The sequence below is a fragment of the Perca flavescens genome, chromosome 5 (genome assembly GCF_004354835.1).
Source record: "Perca flavescens isolate YP-PL-M2 chromosome 5, PFLA_1.0, whole genome shotgun sequence".
In the NCBI taxonomy this organism is placed as follows: Eukaryota; Metazoa; Chordata; class Actinopteri; order Perciformes; family Percidae; genus Perca; species Perca flavescens.
In genome coordinates, this window is record NC_041335.1 from 5,117,509 (window position 1) to 5,135,062 (window position 17,554).

General features: G+C 45.3%; 1 protein-coding gene across 1 annotated transcript in view; it reads left to right on the forward strand.

Annotated features, from left to right (window-relative positions):
• cux2b (cut-like homeobox 2b) overlaps window positions 1–17,554 on the forward strand; it is a 106,875-nt gene that overhangs the window by 57,403 nt on the left and 31,918 nt on the right. Inside the window, exon 4 of the mRNA XM_028578887.1 lies at window positions 10,756–10,834. Within this exon, the coding sequence (XP_028434688.1) occupies window positions 10,756–10,834 (79 nt within the window). The remainder of the gene's footprint in view (window positions 1–10,755; window positions 10,835–17,554) is intronic.

A 17,554-nucleotide genomic window follows, 5' to 3' on the forward strand; every position in this document is an offset into this window, starting at 1 on the left:
AGTGTTTTCTCTGAAGCAAGTCGAATCATTGGCCCTGAAACCCCCCTCACAGTAATGTCTGAAGACACTGTACAAAATTGCCTTATTTATGTCTGTAATGTAAGCTGTCTGTTCTGGTGTCGCTCATTCTCTGTGGAACCGACGACGGTGGCAGCCGAGCCTCGGAGTGAATTTGCCGGGCGACTACCTGGGAAACATCAACAGTCATTAATTATGTAAAACTCTTTCTCACAGTGGGAGCAAGGGAGAGCTGCATACAACTGCAGCACCCGCTCCTATTAGACTCAATGTACTCTACAATGAGCCCCCACTGCCTGGGGGGCGTGGAGGGATTATCAGCCTACCGCCACGACCCCCTGTACAGTACACACACACACACACACACACACTTACACACACTAAATGTGACGTTCTATTAAGTTCTGCACCAGTGTATGCTTGTGTTTAGCTGAGGAGGGGAATAACAGGAATCTCTGTGCTGTCTCTCCTCCCTAGTCACCCCATCATTCACTTCTCTCCTTCGCAGGTCCTCTTAGCTCTTTTTTTTTTTTTTCTCTCTCTCTCTCTCTCTCCCGGCAATTGTCTGCTTTCCGGCTTTCTCGCTGCAATGAATGAAATCGGCAAAACTGACAGGACAAATGATATGCCATGTTGGTGGAGGGGGGCGGGGGAGGGAATGTTTCATTGTTGATAGTGCTACCACCAAGCCCGAGCTGGGCCTCCGCTACTTGGAACCAAATTACCCACAGAGCCGTCCTACGCTAGGGCCTACCTGAGATCTTCTTCCGAGCACTGCCATTGCACAATGGCAGATTTATCAAGCAAAACATGGGCCTGATTCCTGCACCATGTGTTTCCAATCCATCTCCCGTTAGCAACAGACGCAGGATTGTTTGGCAGACTTCAAGCCGTATCCCCAGCATTCCGTACGCGCTCTTCTCGCCGCTGTTCGAGGCTCGTTCATCAGCGCCGCACCTTCAGCGGATGCGGCTTTGGCATGATGTTCCTCCACGCTGAAACAAAGGCAGCGCTGACACCTGTAATTAATTAGGCTATTATGCATTCCACAATGATAATTGCCTCACTGGAAAGTCACCAGCCTTCTAAGAGGGAGAGAGAGGAGAGGTGGATGGAGAACGCTATCCATCATAGTGGAGCGTTCTCTACCCCTCTCGCCCCCCCCCCCCCCCCTCCCTCTCCTCACCCCCCAATGCCATGCTGTCTCACCTTGACTAGTGCAGGCAGGGCTAGAGAAACACTGTCAACACGTGTCTGAGGGCGAGATATGCAGCTGTGCCTCCCCCCTTGCCAGGGCTGCTCCACCGGCGGCCTGCCAGGGTCCATCCACTCTGGGGGCTTTGGCTTCACATTGGCACAGTTGCCCATGACACCCCATCTGTTGTAGCTTTGTTCACTAGGGCAGTACAGCGCCGGGGATAATGGGGGCACTTTATTTTTTATAATTAGCCCTTACCTTACACTTCTCCTCCACTCCTCTCCTCTTAACAGTTCTCCCGGTTCTGAAATCTAGTCCAGGTGCACTCGTCGTTACTTTTCACAGCACATCAACCGGTGCCTTCATCTGAGCCTCAGCACGCCCCCGCTCCCTCCCATCGCACCATGATGGATACGTTCTGAGCAGACGCGCTCTCCTCAAGGTTTAGGTCATTCGCTGCATCAAACGTTTGAAAGCGCCAGCTCAAAGAAAATGACAACTCCTGTCTTTTGAACTACAAAGACATTCAGAAAAGATTTGTTTTCTTCCCTCCTGCTCTTGACTTTGACTTTGCCGTGACTTTGAGGCGTTAGCGCCGAGGCTGGTGCTTTTTGAGTTTTGCCGAGAGGGGCGGGTAACACAGCTCTTCTGCCGCCTGTTGATGGTGAGGGCGGGGGAGGGGGGGACCCAGAAGGCACCTGCTTGCGTGGTGGAGACAGCGGGCCCTTTGATCCGGGTTTAATGCGGTGCCATGTTTTGTCTCTCGTGCGTGCTCTGTGTGCCGCGTCCGTCGGGATTACGTCAGCTCCGCCTTGATCTGTAGAGATCTGCTCTCCTCTCAGCCCGGGTCCTTATCGGCACTCTGTACGGGGGCACTGACCCCAGGTCTCGCTCATTTAGTCTTCAAGTGGAGCACCTTACGTCATATATCTTGATGTAGCTTTTTATGTTGGCGACGCGGCTCTGGGCTCGGTCGGTTATTTGATCTGTACACGGCTTTGGTCCAGACTTAAATATCTAAACAACGATTTGATGGATTGACATGAAATGTTGTGCAAACATACGTAGTCCCCAGAGGATGAATCTTATCATATCTATATCTAATACTTTGGTGATCCTCTGACTTTTTTATCTAGCATCACCATAAAACATTTTTTTTTTTTTTAAGAAAATGTCTTGTGTCTCAACTGTTAGATTAGATTACAGTACAATTGAATACACACATTGTAATACATTTCCTGACTTTTAAGATTATTGTTATATGTTTTGGGCATTTGTAGGCCTTTATTTGACAGGACAGCTTAAGACGGGAAAGGAGAGAGAGAGGGTGGAATGACGTGCAGCAAAGGGCCGCAGGTCGGGTTTGATTCCGAACCTGACCTCCAAAGGACCGCGCCTTTGTACGTTGTACGGCTCACGCTCAACCAGCTATCCCGGCGCGCCAACTTCCCTGACTTAATCTAGCACCGTCATCAGGTCAAAATGAAATAGTTTCCAATACGTGCAGATACCTGCAAATCTAAAGGCATTCCCAATCAGCCTCAGCTGTACTTGGTATTTAGGGCTAATATGCTAACACACGAAATGGTGAACATGGTAAACATTACACCTGCTATCTTAGCATGTTTAGCATGTTAGCATGAGTATTTTATCGCGCTGACGTTAGCATTTAGCTTAATGTGTGTTTATTGACTGTACAAACATAATATGAAAATCCATCCTACCTTCTCTATGGATTAATACGGTCTGTCTTAAAACCTATATTGACATTTTTATGCTTCATACTACACTACCTACATTCAAATGCAGGTGACCCTCTCCCATAAGGCTTCCATAAATCAAGCTGTATTTTTACTCTCATTTTGTCACTGAATTGTTGCAGCATGTATTTACATCAGGAGTACTGTGCTACTAAAGAATATTGGTCAGCCTTGGCCATTTTTATTTTGGCTGAGGCGGCAGCTCTGCAGCGGCGGTGGCGTCAGTCCGTTGTGAGCGCGGCGGGTTGAATGACAGGCACCGCTGATTGGAATTGACGTGGCGACGAGATGTGTGTCAGTGCTCTGACTGCTCATCTCGCCGGGCATCCAGAGACGGCCGCAGCCAGCGCCATGCTGCTACCACGGCTCCGAGATGGGTGTCACCATGATTAAATCTGCCCTCAAACACAGCCTGTGTGTAGTGTTCATCTGTGTGAGTGCGGCTTGACGTGTGTGTTTGCATGCTTCCAAGTTCGTGTGTGTGTGTGTGTGTGTGTGTGTGTGTGTGTGTGTGTGTGTGTGTGTGTGTGTGTGTGGGGAGTGCGTGCGTGGGTGTACACGGGTCTCTCACGTCCAGACTGTACTGCAATAGTGTTTACCTCTGCCCCTCTCCTCCACCCACTCATCAGTCACTCCGCACCAACTCATCTCTCTCCTCCCGCCTCTCCTCTGAACCTACACTCAACTCAAAACAAACGCCAGCAGTGACAGCTGCAAAACTGCTGGGTGGCACACTTAAAATATGATCTTTTCCCTGCTTCTGAAGGTAAAAATTATGTTTGTTTTTTTAAACATACAGATCACATATTCAGGAGACTTAAAACCCATAATATAACTGTTGCAGGCCTCTTCCTTGGATTGTTTATACAATGTTGAAACAACCACATCGTGTTGTCCTCCATGAGTGATGCAGGCATTCCTGTGGCCACTCAGCCATTTAGATGCATCTCTTGATTTTCTTGAGGTCAGTTTTCAATTTTGACCCATTAATGCATATTTATGAGCTCTTCAGAAGACCGTAGACGACAATGTTGCACAAGATATGGCATCATTTTTGCCAATTAGGAAACGTTTAAATACCACCAATCCATTCAAATTGAAAAATCAGTTGGAACAGAACCAACCAATATTTGCTTGTATGTTTGAAAATCTAAACAGGGACTTCCTCAATGTTTAAAACATTTAAACCACTGGCTTAGCTTAACTTTTGCAATATCATTATCACTATAAAAGAAATATTATTCAAGGCGGTATTATAAAGGCACATCTCTGTGGATCCGTGTTAGAGTGGAAGCAATTAGTCGATTAATGAATTAGTTGATTGACAGAATTATTTAACATTTTCAATAAGCAGTTAATTGTTAAAGTAATGTGTCAAGCTAAATGTCTCTCGCTCAGCTGTTCAAAAGTGAGTTTGATGTTCTAGATGATTGTAAATTGAATTTGAATAGGCTTAGACTGAGATTGAGTTTGTAAACATATTTGTTAGAATAATCGATAATAAAAATAATTGTTAGTTGCAGCTCTAATCTGTATTATTATACATGAAGACATGTAACACTGTCCACCTCTATTGTTACAATAGCTACTTGAATACAAAGGCCCTATGAGTTGGTATGGTACTTTATCTTTCCAAAGAAATTGTGCTTGGAAGGGATAAATATTGGTTAAAATTAGTGCTGTCAAACAATTAAAATATTTAATCGCATTTAATCGCATTAATGTCATAGTTAACGCGCAATTAATCACAATTTTTTATCTATTCTAAATGTCCCTTTATTTCTTTTTGTCCCATTATTTCTTTTCTCATTTTAATGCTCTTATCAACATGGAAAAGTGGATCGGCTTGCTTTGTGCTTTTGTTGCCTGGCTTTGACGAGGGGGCGAGAATTGGCATCAGCTGTGTGCTCGGCCATCAAGTGGTATTTCAGACTGGACGTGCTGCGATGATAGCTCCGTTCACAACGACAAAACACACACATCACTTTGGTCTTGTCAATGGAACCATTTGGCAACTTTTTAAAAGTAAACTTACCATTCAGAATCTTATTGGCATCCATTTCGGCGTCTCGCGCTCGCCATCCACTCAAAAAATAACGTTAGCCTGCTACTCTTTGGCCGGCTCGCAAGCCCAAACAACTGTCTAGGTAGATCCTGTATGGTGTTGTAGTTTTTCTAACGTAACTAGTTTAAATAAAACTACAAAGTTTGCTAGGCCAAAAAGAACGTTAATCTTGCGATTAAAAAAAAATGTACGCCGTTAAAATGGGTTTGCGTTAACGCCGTTAATAACGCGTTTAACTGACAGCACTAGTTAAAATATTATTAATTACAAGTTTTAAAAAAAAGCAGTTGAAGAAATCTTGATAATTGAAAATGATTCTTGCAAGAAACTGAAGCTGGAAGAAAAATAGGCAGAAGTGGACATTATATAGAGCTCAAAATGGCGACACTAAAAATGGAAGTTGAAATCAGAATTTGGAAATGTTTTACTAATAAAGATTAGATTGAAGAAAAAAAAAACACTCCCAGCTTTAGATGTCAGGGCAACTTAACGCAGTTTTTATAGTAGAGCGTTGACCATATTTTGCCTAATTTTTGCAACACTCGTATTAACACCACGGACTGGATGTTTGTCAGGAATCCACTGGATTCTTCTGGAAGGTGTTGTGACAAGTGGTGTTGCGGCTGCGGTGGAGGTGGGCTTCCCACTGTTTTGTTCTAATAAGCATGGAGCGGGAGCTGGGTTGTTGTGACATCCTGTCAGCCTGTGGGCTGGACTGGCGCTCCGTGAGCAGCACAGTAGGATGGACTCCCTATGATTGTGCACTGACCTTTGCATCATGGGAAAGATGACAGGTAATTTAGAGGCCTCAGGGACCGTGGAACCATACATTTGTTGTCCCCAAACCACCCACAGCACCAACCACATTCACCTTGAGATGGGCGCAGTATATCCATGAACACACACGCACGCGCGCGCACACACACACACACACACACACACACACACACACACACACACACACACACAAAAATCAGTCACATGTTGTGCATACCCAGGCACAGATGCAAATGCAGACATGCTCCAAACATTTGCACACTTATTCACCTTGAGATGGGAGCAGTATATCCATGAACACACACACACACACACACACACACACACACACACACACAAAAATCAGTCACATGTTGTGCACACCCAGGCACAGATGCTTTTGCAGACATGCTCCAAACATTTGCACACTTATTTGCACACACACACACACACACACACACACACACACACACACACACACACACACACACACACACACAGTGCAAGATCTGCCCTAAGACCCGCCCAACACCCCCGTCATCGTCACACACTCTAATCATCTGCATCATCACAAGCCATCCTCATACAACCAAATCACAGGGGGTGGCAAACTGGTAAGGCAGAGGGGGGAAACTGATGATTTAGATTGATAATTGCATAATCACCAGTTGTGATAATTGTAATTGATGACTGCATAATTGCTAATTGCGCTCTTTATGGGAACCCCTCTTTTCCGTTGTGTCTCTGTCTCTCTCTGTATGTCGCTCAGTAGCCCTTCACTCTGCTTCCTCTACTTCATTCTAGGTTTGTTCTCTCCCCCTTCATTTATTTCTCTCTCTCATCAACACATGCTAGCTTGTTCTCACACACACACACACACACACACACACACACACACACACACAACACTCAGATGCACACACTAGCGGGTACTGTAAGTATTCTCAAAGGCTTATCAGTAAGTATTTCCCAGCAGCCTTGTCCCAGAGGCTGTGTTCTGCCCACTCCGTTGCTGCGTGAAGAGTTATGGAGGAGTGCTAACAGGTTTCCTTTGTGTCTCTCTCTTGCGACTCTGCCCGGGGCTTTACTCCTGCTTGTAAAATCAACCTGTGGCCAAGCCCATTCCCTCGGTAGCCATATCCTTTATCACAAAACGGGTGAAAACAAAGAAGGCACTGTGAGCCGGAGCCAGGGCCAGAGCCAGAGCCATAGCTCGCATCCAAAAGAAGGAGATTTGCTGGTTGTAGTGCTTCCTCTAGCTGTAGCTCTCTGTACATACAACCGCCCTATCAGCTCATATCTGTTAGTATGAGACTTTTGGCTCTGAAATCCCATGTGCTTGGCTGGAGGTTGGATTAGCATGGAGATGAAGATGACTCCCTGATCAGCCCATATTATGCACGACACCTCAGAGTACTTTGATGATAGCAAGGGTGGGCTATGGGCGGAGATCTATACGCATAGCAGGCGCTAACGTGAGAAGGCATCAGGCGGGCGTGTGATTGATGTCTCTGCTAGCGTCTGTGGGCAGGTTAATGGTGTGATTGTGGAGGTAATCTCCGTGTTCTCTCGTTAAAGGATGATGGAGGGCCAGGAGACCCTGCGTGTCTCTGGAAGATGGAGCCCTAGCTGTTGCCTTCACACGATCTCAGGCTCTTTACACATGCAGTCAGGTGCCTCATTTGATGTACATGCTTCAGAGGAAGCCAGGCCAGCCAGCAGACATGAAAAGTTGACAGTGAAAAGTTGATGACTAGCGGTGGCGGAAGAAGTATTGAGTTAAAGTACTTAAAAATACTCTGTTGCAAGGAAAAGTCCTGCATTGAAAATGTTACTTAAAAGTATGTAAGTATCATCAGGGAAATAAACTGAAAGTATTAAAAGTGAAAGTACTCATTGCAGAAAAATCCTCACATTTGAGGAACTGGAAACGATCAATCAACTAAGTGTTTTCCATTCGGCCAATCAATTCTGCTGTACTTGTAGGTCTGTATATCGTTGGGCAGTTTAATACATTTATAATAAAACATTGTATTTTATAAACTACATGTGCTTTGTGTGCAAAAATTTTCATTCGTAAAGTAACCAGTAACTAAAGTTGTCAGATTAAAGATGCAGTAGGTAAGACTTATAAAACTAACTTTCTGTCATATTTGCTGAAACTGACCCTATGTTCCAGTAGAACTACATGAAGCAGATAATAAAAAATAAATAAATCCGGCTCCTCTGGCACCACCTCCAGCCTGTAGTGCGATTTGCAAAAATCCACAGCTCCCTGTTCAGATGCACCAATCAGGGCCAGAGGGGTGGGTGTCTGACTGCGTGTCAATCACTGCTAGGAGAAAGGGGGGGGAGGGACTGAGAAGTTGTCGATGTTCAAATGTTTTGGCTAAGTCCTGGATCTTCATAATCCTACCTACAGCACCTTTTAAAGTGCCCATATTATGAAAAAAAAACCCACCTTTTCTAGGATTTGGGGTGTTATTTTGTGTCTCTGGTGCTTCCACAAGCTTTGAAAAAAATCCATCCATGCTGTTTTGAGTGAGATACGGTTTCTGAATGTGTCCTGCCTTCAGTCTCCCGGTGAGCTGTTCAAAATCGGCCCGGCTTGTGACGTCACAATCCAAAACGAGCTGGCTAACCACAACCGTTAGCTCGTAGCGTTAGCGTTAGCATGCTAACGCTAATGCTAGCATGCTACCTCGTTCTCAATAGCAAAGCACTGCTACAACACACACAAGTTCACCATAATCTACAAAAGAACTACTTCCATGTGCGCCCTCATTTAGAAGTCTCCCAGCTAATCCTGCCTTGTAACTGACCAAAGTTGGAGAAACAGGCTTTCTTTTACTGTCTCTAGAGTTAGCTAGCTGACATGATCTACATCTGAGCTACTGAGCATGTGCGAGTGCAATCAAAGATAGTACAGAAGAAGAAGAAGAAAAGAGGTCTCACTCTGTAGCTAAAACAGAAACCAGGTGAAAAGAAGATCTGCAGCAGTGAGAGAGAGCAGTGCAGTACAACAAAAACATGGTGTTTTTTGAAAATTAAACCATGTAAACCTATTCTGGTACAACCTTAAAATACAGTTATGAACCAGAAAATGAGCATAATATGGGCGCTTTAATTTAGTGGAGTAAAAAGTACAATATTTCTCTCTGAAATGTAGCGGAGCAGAAGTAGAAAGTGGCCTGAAAAGAATAGACTCAGGTTAAGTACAAGTGCCTCAAATTTAAAGTAGAGTACTTGAGTAAATGTACTTAGTTACATTTAACCACTGGTGACTACTGTAGCAGTGGGTTCAGCCACTCTGCTGCGGTGGCCATGTAGTTTTAGGTATAGTTTGTCTTGGATGTCACAAAGTGCTGTTGGAGCGCTACTCGTTGTCACGCTGAGGAGCAGAGGTTTGTTATTGCCGAGTGGTGACACTCAGGGTCACAAAATTGCTCCCGTTATGGTGAAAACGAAGCAAACATAAAAACGGTCGGTCGTCAGTTGGCGACAAAGCCAAACTTAGCTGAACCAACACCAGTCGTTGATGGACTCATAACCCACATGTGAAGCTGGAAACAAGCGTTTATGAGGGCAGCGTTCTTCACACATTTGTGAACGCAACATGCCAACATTGACGTCATGTCCTGGAAGGAGAGGGGAGGTGGGTGGTGGTGGCGGTGGTTGGGGGGGCAGATGGTTGGGGTTGGGGTTAAATTGGGGTATAGCTGAGTACAGCGTAGTGTACAGGGAGCTGCCTGAGAGCTGCAGAATATTGCATCTGTATTGATTGGGCTCCAGCCTTTTCCATTTTCCATGAACTCCTCTGAGCTGCTCCAAGTGGGAGTGATGGGGGGATGGGGACTTGCTTGATCTTTATGATATTTCTTTAAACATGATGCTGTCGTTATGCCTCCCGGGGGAAGACGCCAGCCATTTCCAGTAAATCAAAGGCTCTCGGTCCCTCGCTGTTTTCCACACACCTTATTTATAACCCCACTAAACAGCCCCAACACACTACCACCACTACCACCACCACCACCCTCATAAGTGTTTTCAGCCTCTGCGAAATGAATGTTTTTCAAGCGTCGTCATACCGATGACGAGCAGCCTGGCTCAGGCGTACCGCACGCTTGACCCTCCGTTTTGGAGTCCATCGAGCCGATCCGACGGAGGCTGTAATCAACAGTGACAGAAATGACATAGACAATAGATGACAATAATTTGAATTCCGTCTGCTTGTGGAGCGGGGACGAGCCTGATCTGATTTACTGCGAGAGGCAGCTACAGCGCATCCTCTGACTCACAAACAGGCCCGAGGTCTTAGCGGGAGCTGGGAGCAGCGTAACCCACATACCCACTAGTGCAGGTGCCCTCTCCATGGGGCCAGGTGGCGGCTAATTCGCTTTCTTTGTCCCTCCTAATGAATCGTTAATTGGTTTGCATCACCCGCCGAGCCAAAGTTGGCAGGTGCCGAGTGCTGATTGGCGACGGAGGCCGCTGTCACCGGGCGAGCCTCCTCGTGCACACCGACACCTACATTTAACAGGCCAAATGTCACCTCGCAACTCGCAGCAACTTGGCAGTAAACATGAGGATATCGTCATAGTTTACAACTTGTTTCTCTAGTTGTCAGTGCTTATGTAGAAGCACAGTCTTTGCACTGGCTAATCTCTGCACTAGCTGTATGAACAGTACAGTATTTCTCTGTTACACATGCTGAAGACACAATACACATACAAGGCATGCAGGACTATTCAATTTATTGAAAGGATGCTGTGAGGCTGACCTTTGCTCTCGTTACTATCGATCCATTGTTGGCAATTTAAGATTGTAAGTGTTTTTCTGCTCTGTGTAAAAGTCAACGTAATGCCTGAAATGTAAATATCCTGTGCACTGTGAGTTCAGACATAATGCCAGGACGATATCAGTTGATGTTTACCTTAATGGCATCTTCTCCGCTGCAGGTGGTTGCTCTGAACAAGCGCAGCAAGGAGGCCGAGTCTGCGTTCCTGGGAATCTACAAACAGCTTATTGAGGCCCCAGGTGAGTCTCCCACTAAGACCAGAGATGTGCACCTTCACAAACAACAACAACAGCAGCAGTAGCCGTATTAACACCACACTCACATTACTTCAAGAATGATCTTTCCCCATTTAAAGATCCCTTACTGAAGATCAGCTCCACGTCAAACCTCTACCACTTACCACTGGACCAGCCCTATACGGAAAACACAGTGACATATCATGTATATATGAACACACGCAAACCAAAGTCATTTTCTAGCCTTAGATAGATATGGTGCAACAGCACATGGATATAAGATACATAAACTCTATACCCTGTGGCTCGTATCTATTTTTCAAAAGTCTGTGATCTCAGAGTGGCTTCCAAAACTCTGCGTGAGGCCACTTCAAAACCCAGCACTGGTCCTTGAGTGTAGCCTGGCTGAGGAGCGAACACATCCTTGAGGAGCTCTGCTGTTGATTGTGGAGGGCCAATTAAAATCCCAACTGAAGTCTGGCTCCGTGTGGAACGCAGGCCTGATGAGGCCAATGGGGGGAATCGGAGAGAGCGGCAAAGACAGAAAGCTAGTGCAAAGAGGAACGACGTATTGCGTGTTTATTCAGTTGTTATTTCAGTGCCGGGGCACGTGTACTGTATTGCTCTTTGTTGCAGGAGACGGCAGCAAAAACGCAGCCCAATCTCCGTCTAGATCAGAGAAACACTTGTGGCAGGAGTAGAGAATGCTGTTTACAGATTCAATGAATACAAGATAAAAGTCTGCGTCAGAAAAATAGCGACGGCAGCAAGTGACTTTTAAAGGTCTCCATTTTTCCTTGAAGTCCCCTGCTTGATATTGCTCCGCCACACACACACACACACACACACACACACACACACACACACACACACACACACACACACACACACACACACACACTTTGAATGGAGTTATTTCCTTGATAAGAAATACCGTTCTTTGAAGATGTTTGATTTTCTGACCTATACCTTTTATATGGGGGCCTTAATTCAAGCCCTAGAGCGTCTTGTGGAGTGTATTTTGTCAAGAAAAAAACCTCAAGAACAAAATAGTCAACTAAGAGTCGTTATGTTGAAGAACAAAGACTTAAAAAATAAAAAAGAACGACCACGAATCACCCTATACTCAAGTATAGTAGCTTTTGTCTTCAGTGTACCCAATCTTTGTTGTCCTCTCTGTCTCTTTCTATACAGTGTTATGTACAGTGTCGTTATATTGAGTATACAGTAGTAGACCTTCCTGTGTCAGGTTACATCAGGTGACGTAACACCGCGAGCCTCCTACCTCCATCTGACCTTATACCTTTACAGAGGGGGTCTGTTTCACAGCGAAGCCACTTTGTTTTTCCTTTCTCAATCATAGTACCAATCGGTGCTGGGCAAGTAGCCCAATAACAACGAATGAATTGCTCATTACTTATTACTCAACGAAAGTCATTACAATGAATTACTAAATGGAAAAAAAAGTAGCTTCATTACTTAATAAATTACTTAAGAGCAGAAGTGGTTATGCGCATTACTTTTCCTTACTCAGCCTAGCTGCGTAGCAGGTGCCTTTCCAGCAACTTCAAACGTGCCACACCCTATTCTGCGTTTCACAACAAGACATTGTGTTTTAACAAGCTGCCAGCTTCCTGTGTTGAGGTGCTTACTGAGCTAGCTTATCCCCCGCTGACTGCACGCAGCTCTCCGGTCACTGTGAAGCTGAAAACAGCTGATTCCCCTTATTATAGGATTGCCATTTGCTAACATAAACTAGCCTGCTAAAAAGACACGTCTTTTTTTTTTTTAGCAGGCATTTACCCTCAGATTCACTGCATGGGAATTGGATCTTTGGTAATCTTATCTTTAAACTGCAAATCACTAACCCACTTAAGTACAATATTAAATAAGGTTTGCCTAAACTTGTGGCAATGTCTCCAACTTTGAAGAAAAGTGCTCACATGGTGCATATTTCTTAACAATTTTAATTATGTTTCATCAAATAATCACACGGTATCTTAGAATTTTTTTTGCCCCACAGCCCCATATCAGGTTAATTTGTCCATGGAGTCTTTCTATTAAACGCACAGAGAAAAAAAAAATCAAACCCTTCCAACTTATGGTAAGACTCCCCCTTTTAAATTGTCAAAGTATTTTCAGTGGCCCAGTAACGGCTCAATGGGACACCTCACTATGTCCCAACAAAAAGACTAGTATGTCACATTCTGTGTTGTCGACCCAAAACAGCACACAGCAGCGTGTAACTGTAAATATGGCCGATGAAGACGGAGTCATGAGAGAAGTTCCAACTTGTAGTCTGCCATGACTTTCAGCCAAGTCACGGCAACAATTTACGACTCATTGATTGCCTAATCTGACACAGTGACCATCTCGAAAAGCCAAAAATCTAGTGTTGACTGATCCTGACATTAGTTGTGTTCATTGCCAGGAATCCCCCCCCACACACACACACACACACACACACACACACACACTTCTCTGTCTGAGGCCAAACAGTACAGGCCCAACCATTGAGAGTATTTCTGCGTCTGGCCCAAGCAGTATGTGCCATCTGTGATGAGGGCCTACAGTATCCTGTGGCTGTTTGTCACAGTACATCTTGCTGCTGGTGTCCAAGGTCACAACTCCTCCTCCCCCCACACACACACACACACACACACCCTCTCCTGCCCACCCCTCGCTAGAATGGATGACTCCAGGTACACCAGAGGACAGTCATTTGGCTGTGGCCCCACTTCATTTCTCTCTGCCCCTCAAACACAACAGTGAGCGTTCCCACCATTCCCCCAACAAATGCTACAGCTCATGTATTTTTAATCTTTTGACAGATGCAATTATTCTTTATACGCCGTGCCCGTTAATCTTAATGCAGTTATTACTATTCATTGCAGGACTTTTTTTTTTTTTCCCCCTCCATATTATTTCATTTGAAAGTGCCTCTTTGTCAATGTGTGTATATGTGCCTGCTCATTTGTGTGCCGACACTAAGGCCTTCGGCCCAACAGGACCCGGCCAACAGCGGAGTTAATGAATGCGAGATGCGAACAAGGAACCGGGGGGTGGGGTTTGAGGGCAGCTCAATATGTGACCTGTTGTATCAGGCTATCATTAACATCTGGTCACATATCCGTTATGCTCTTTGCCGTGCCCACCATTGAATACAAATAACATATCTGTTACATTTGTGAGATTCCAGCATGATAATGTTTCACTTTGTTAATGCGAGATAATGCTCCTGTTCAATGGCAACTCGAATGCAACAAACTCGGAACAGAAATAACTTCTTGATGCGAGTGATTGAAGTGGTTTCTTGCCTTTTTATGAGGCCCCCAAGCCGAGATGTCAATCCGCTGGAGTGTTTCATTAGCGTTCTATATTTTGGTTTGCCTGTGACATCTCCCCATGCTGTGCACTGTAACTCCCACCCAGTCTGGGGCTTGAAAGAGGCCTGTTAACAGCGTTACCCTAACAATGTTTATATCACCTCCGCACGGTTTTGATCAGTGCAGATAAACACGTCCTGATCACTGAACGCTGAAAAACCGTGGCAGCTTCTGCCCAAATTCATCGGTTTCCCAGAGATGCACCTAACTTCCTCTGTCTTTTTCTTCCTCTCCTACTCGCCGTCTCACACGCTGTTCTCTGCTGGTGTGTGTGTGTGTGTGTGTTCGTGTTTGTGTTCGAGTGGCGTTTGAACGCCTGCGTTTGTTGCCACCTCTGTGAGAGCAGCGAGGCCCTGTCGCCAGGGGCGTAGCCCTGAGACTGACGCTCCAGGTGTTTGCTCTTCCTCGCCTCCTCTCCGTGCACACACACTCATCCCTTAGGATCCACCCCTCTCCCTCTCTCCTTAGAACACAGCTCGTTTTATCTGAGCAGGGAGCTCACTAAGAGTTTGTGAAGATTCTGATCTGAATACACCCCTCTAAGTATGTGTGTGTGTGCCGGGCCTACGGCATGTCTGAGGTGTGTGTGTGTGTGTGTGTGTGTGTGTGTGTGTGTGTGAGTCTTTATAGGTGTGGGTGTGTGTGTGTGTGTGTGTGTGTGTGTGTGTGTGTGTGTGTGTGTGTGTGTGTGTGTGTGTGTGTGTGCGTGCGTGCATTAGTGGAAATGTTATGGCAACAGTGCTTGCTAGTGGTGACCACCGGTACTGCGGACCAAGAGCACAAGTACAAGCAGCTTCTTCTTTTTTTTTTTTTTTTTTTTTTTTTTTTTTTTGTGGTCACATTGAGTCACGTGTCTTCTTGTGCAATGAGATGGTCATAAGTGCCTAACATATTCACGTCAGATGTTTCCCTCGGCTATGAGATTATCAGGAACACAATGCGCTGACCTTCGCATAAGGAGTCATTCAAATGCATAAAGAATAAGTAGTCCTTCTTCAGCCTTTCATATACATAAGCGAGCACCAGCGAGAGAGAGAGGCCTGCAAGGCACAGCGAGCTGGCTTTATTGTAATTTTGCAGCTGAGTACCTTGCAGTCAGGATGAGAGCGAAGAAGGAGTGGCGTGCCTGCGTGCCTGCGTGCGTGCGTGCGTGCGTGCGTGCGCGTTTTGTGGTGTGTCTGTCAGAAAATAAGGACGCATAAAAGCTGATGGAAAATGAAAGCTCTCTGGGCGGGACGAGATTATGCACAAGTGATTAATAAGAGCAGTAATAAACAAAGGCCCAGGAGATGTTTGAGGTGCTTAATAATGCATTATGTTCATAAAAGAGCTGGGCCTTTCCAACTGATCCCTGTGGAGTAGGAGACCCCCCAGAGGGACCAGGAGAGAGTGTGCTCTTAAAAGACGTGCGTGTGTGTGTGTGTGTGCGTGTGCGTGTGTAGGAATGTGTGTATGTGTGTGCCTGAAAGCAGGTACAATTTAACCATGGGAATAAAAATTGTAAAGACCATAGACTGGTGTATTTGATGACGTTAATTCGTCGTGATTTGCCTTACATGTCTCCTTAATAAGATTTTCTTTTTTTTGTATCATTTCAAGTGAAGTTTGGTTTGGATGTCAGTGGCACTTTTCACTGCAGCATCTCGTGTTAATTTGAAATGCTATCTAGCTCCGGCTCGGCTCTTTGTCGCGAGTTTTAAAATGTCTCGGTATTGATGTCGTTCCTTCTCCGTCCTTCACTCTGTCAGACAAAGACACGGAGCGGCATTGAAAGAGAACAGGTTAAGAAGTTTCTCTCTCGGCTTTGTTTTGTTCACACACACAAAAGCCCGCCGCTTCCCACAATCATTTCTTTTTCATTCCACCTCTGTTTTTTATTTTTTTATTTTTGCATTTTCTCACTCCCTCTGCCACATCAAGGTAAAGCGACACTTCGGCTCGCTGTGTGAATATCAAATGCTCGTTGGTTTAAACTTCACCGCAAACAGAGAAGTCATGTTTACGAATTTGTTGCGAGCAGTTTGTGTTTTTTTTTTTCTAATCGAAACTAATCCTTGTCAGGTAGAAGGAAAAAAAAAAAAGGTTGCAATTTATCTTACATATCCTTCTATCACTTTACATTGTCTGTGGAATTAAAGACCTAGTGTTCTTTCAACCTAGTTTTGGTTCTTGACAACAATATTACAGCAGTGTTACTGTTTGTTGCAGCAGCACCAGAGCGTGTTTATGGACCTTGAAGTCCACTCAGAGGGAGAGGGGGAAAAAAAAAACAAGACTGTTTTGAATGAAAAGAAAAAACCTTGGAGCACAGCCTTGTAAATTAATTTGTTCGTGTTGTATGATGGGAACACAGCTGGCCTCATTAACATGCGCACAACAAATAATTATAGCCCTTATTTTTTTTTTTCTTCTCTCTCTCTCTCTTCAGCCAGCCAATGCTTGGCTAATGGGCTTGCTGGGTTAATTATGTCAGAGCGTAATTACACAGGGCCCAGGGAGACATAATGGTGCACCCTGCTGCGCCCACACCGCCTAATGATGGTGTATCGCTGACAGGGCCAAGACGGACCGCCCCGACACACCTGCTTGTCTTGGCGCACACCACCCCCGGTCCACCCCCACCCACCTAGACACACATCCTTACCTGTGCGCCGTCCTCCCCAATGCCACCTGCAGTGCGCGGAGCTGTCCAGCTTCTGACAGGCTTTGGCTCGGGCTTAATCCTGGAGTCTAGGCTGCACCCAGGATACAGTAACTGCCTCCCGCTTTGAGACGCGCAATAGCAAAGCAACGCGGTGACCACAAGGAAGCCAGCTACCCAGGGTGGCAGCCTCATTATCGCTCAGCCAAGGTGATGAAACCCAATATCAACGCAGCTGAGAAAATGTGCAAAAACAATTAAAAGTCATGCCAACATATGTTTCGCTATCAGCAAGTCAGGGTTGATTACAACGTGGGTCTTATTTTCGTAGTTTTTGCCATCTCTTCTCTTGGTACTAAACTTTGTAATTTTCTAACTAAGGCAGCGAGCTGCAGACCAGCATGAGCTTCAATGCAAGTCTGTTCCTCGCATTGCATGATAACCCATGTCGGATTGCAGGGACCCAGGTTCCATTCATCCCAAGATTATTTGGTCTGGGAGATGGATCAATCCTAAGCGGAAAAGATAAGCACATAACAAGTTGGTTTCCAAACTAGTTTTATGATAGCCAGACAGATTTCTTTTAAGAGGATGGAGGAATGAAGGGCGGGCGGGCGGGAGGGGGGGGGGTGTATGTTCATGTTTCAAGTTGTATGTTTTGTGTGTTTTGTTAAAATAAATAACAAAATGTCAATC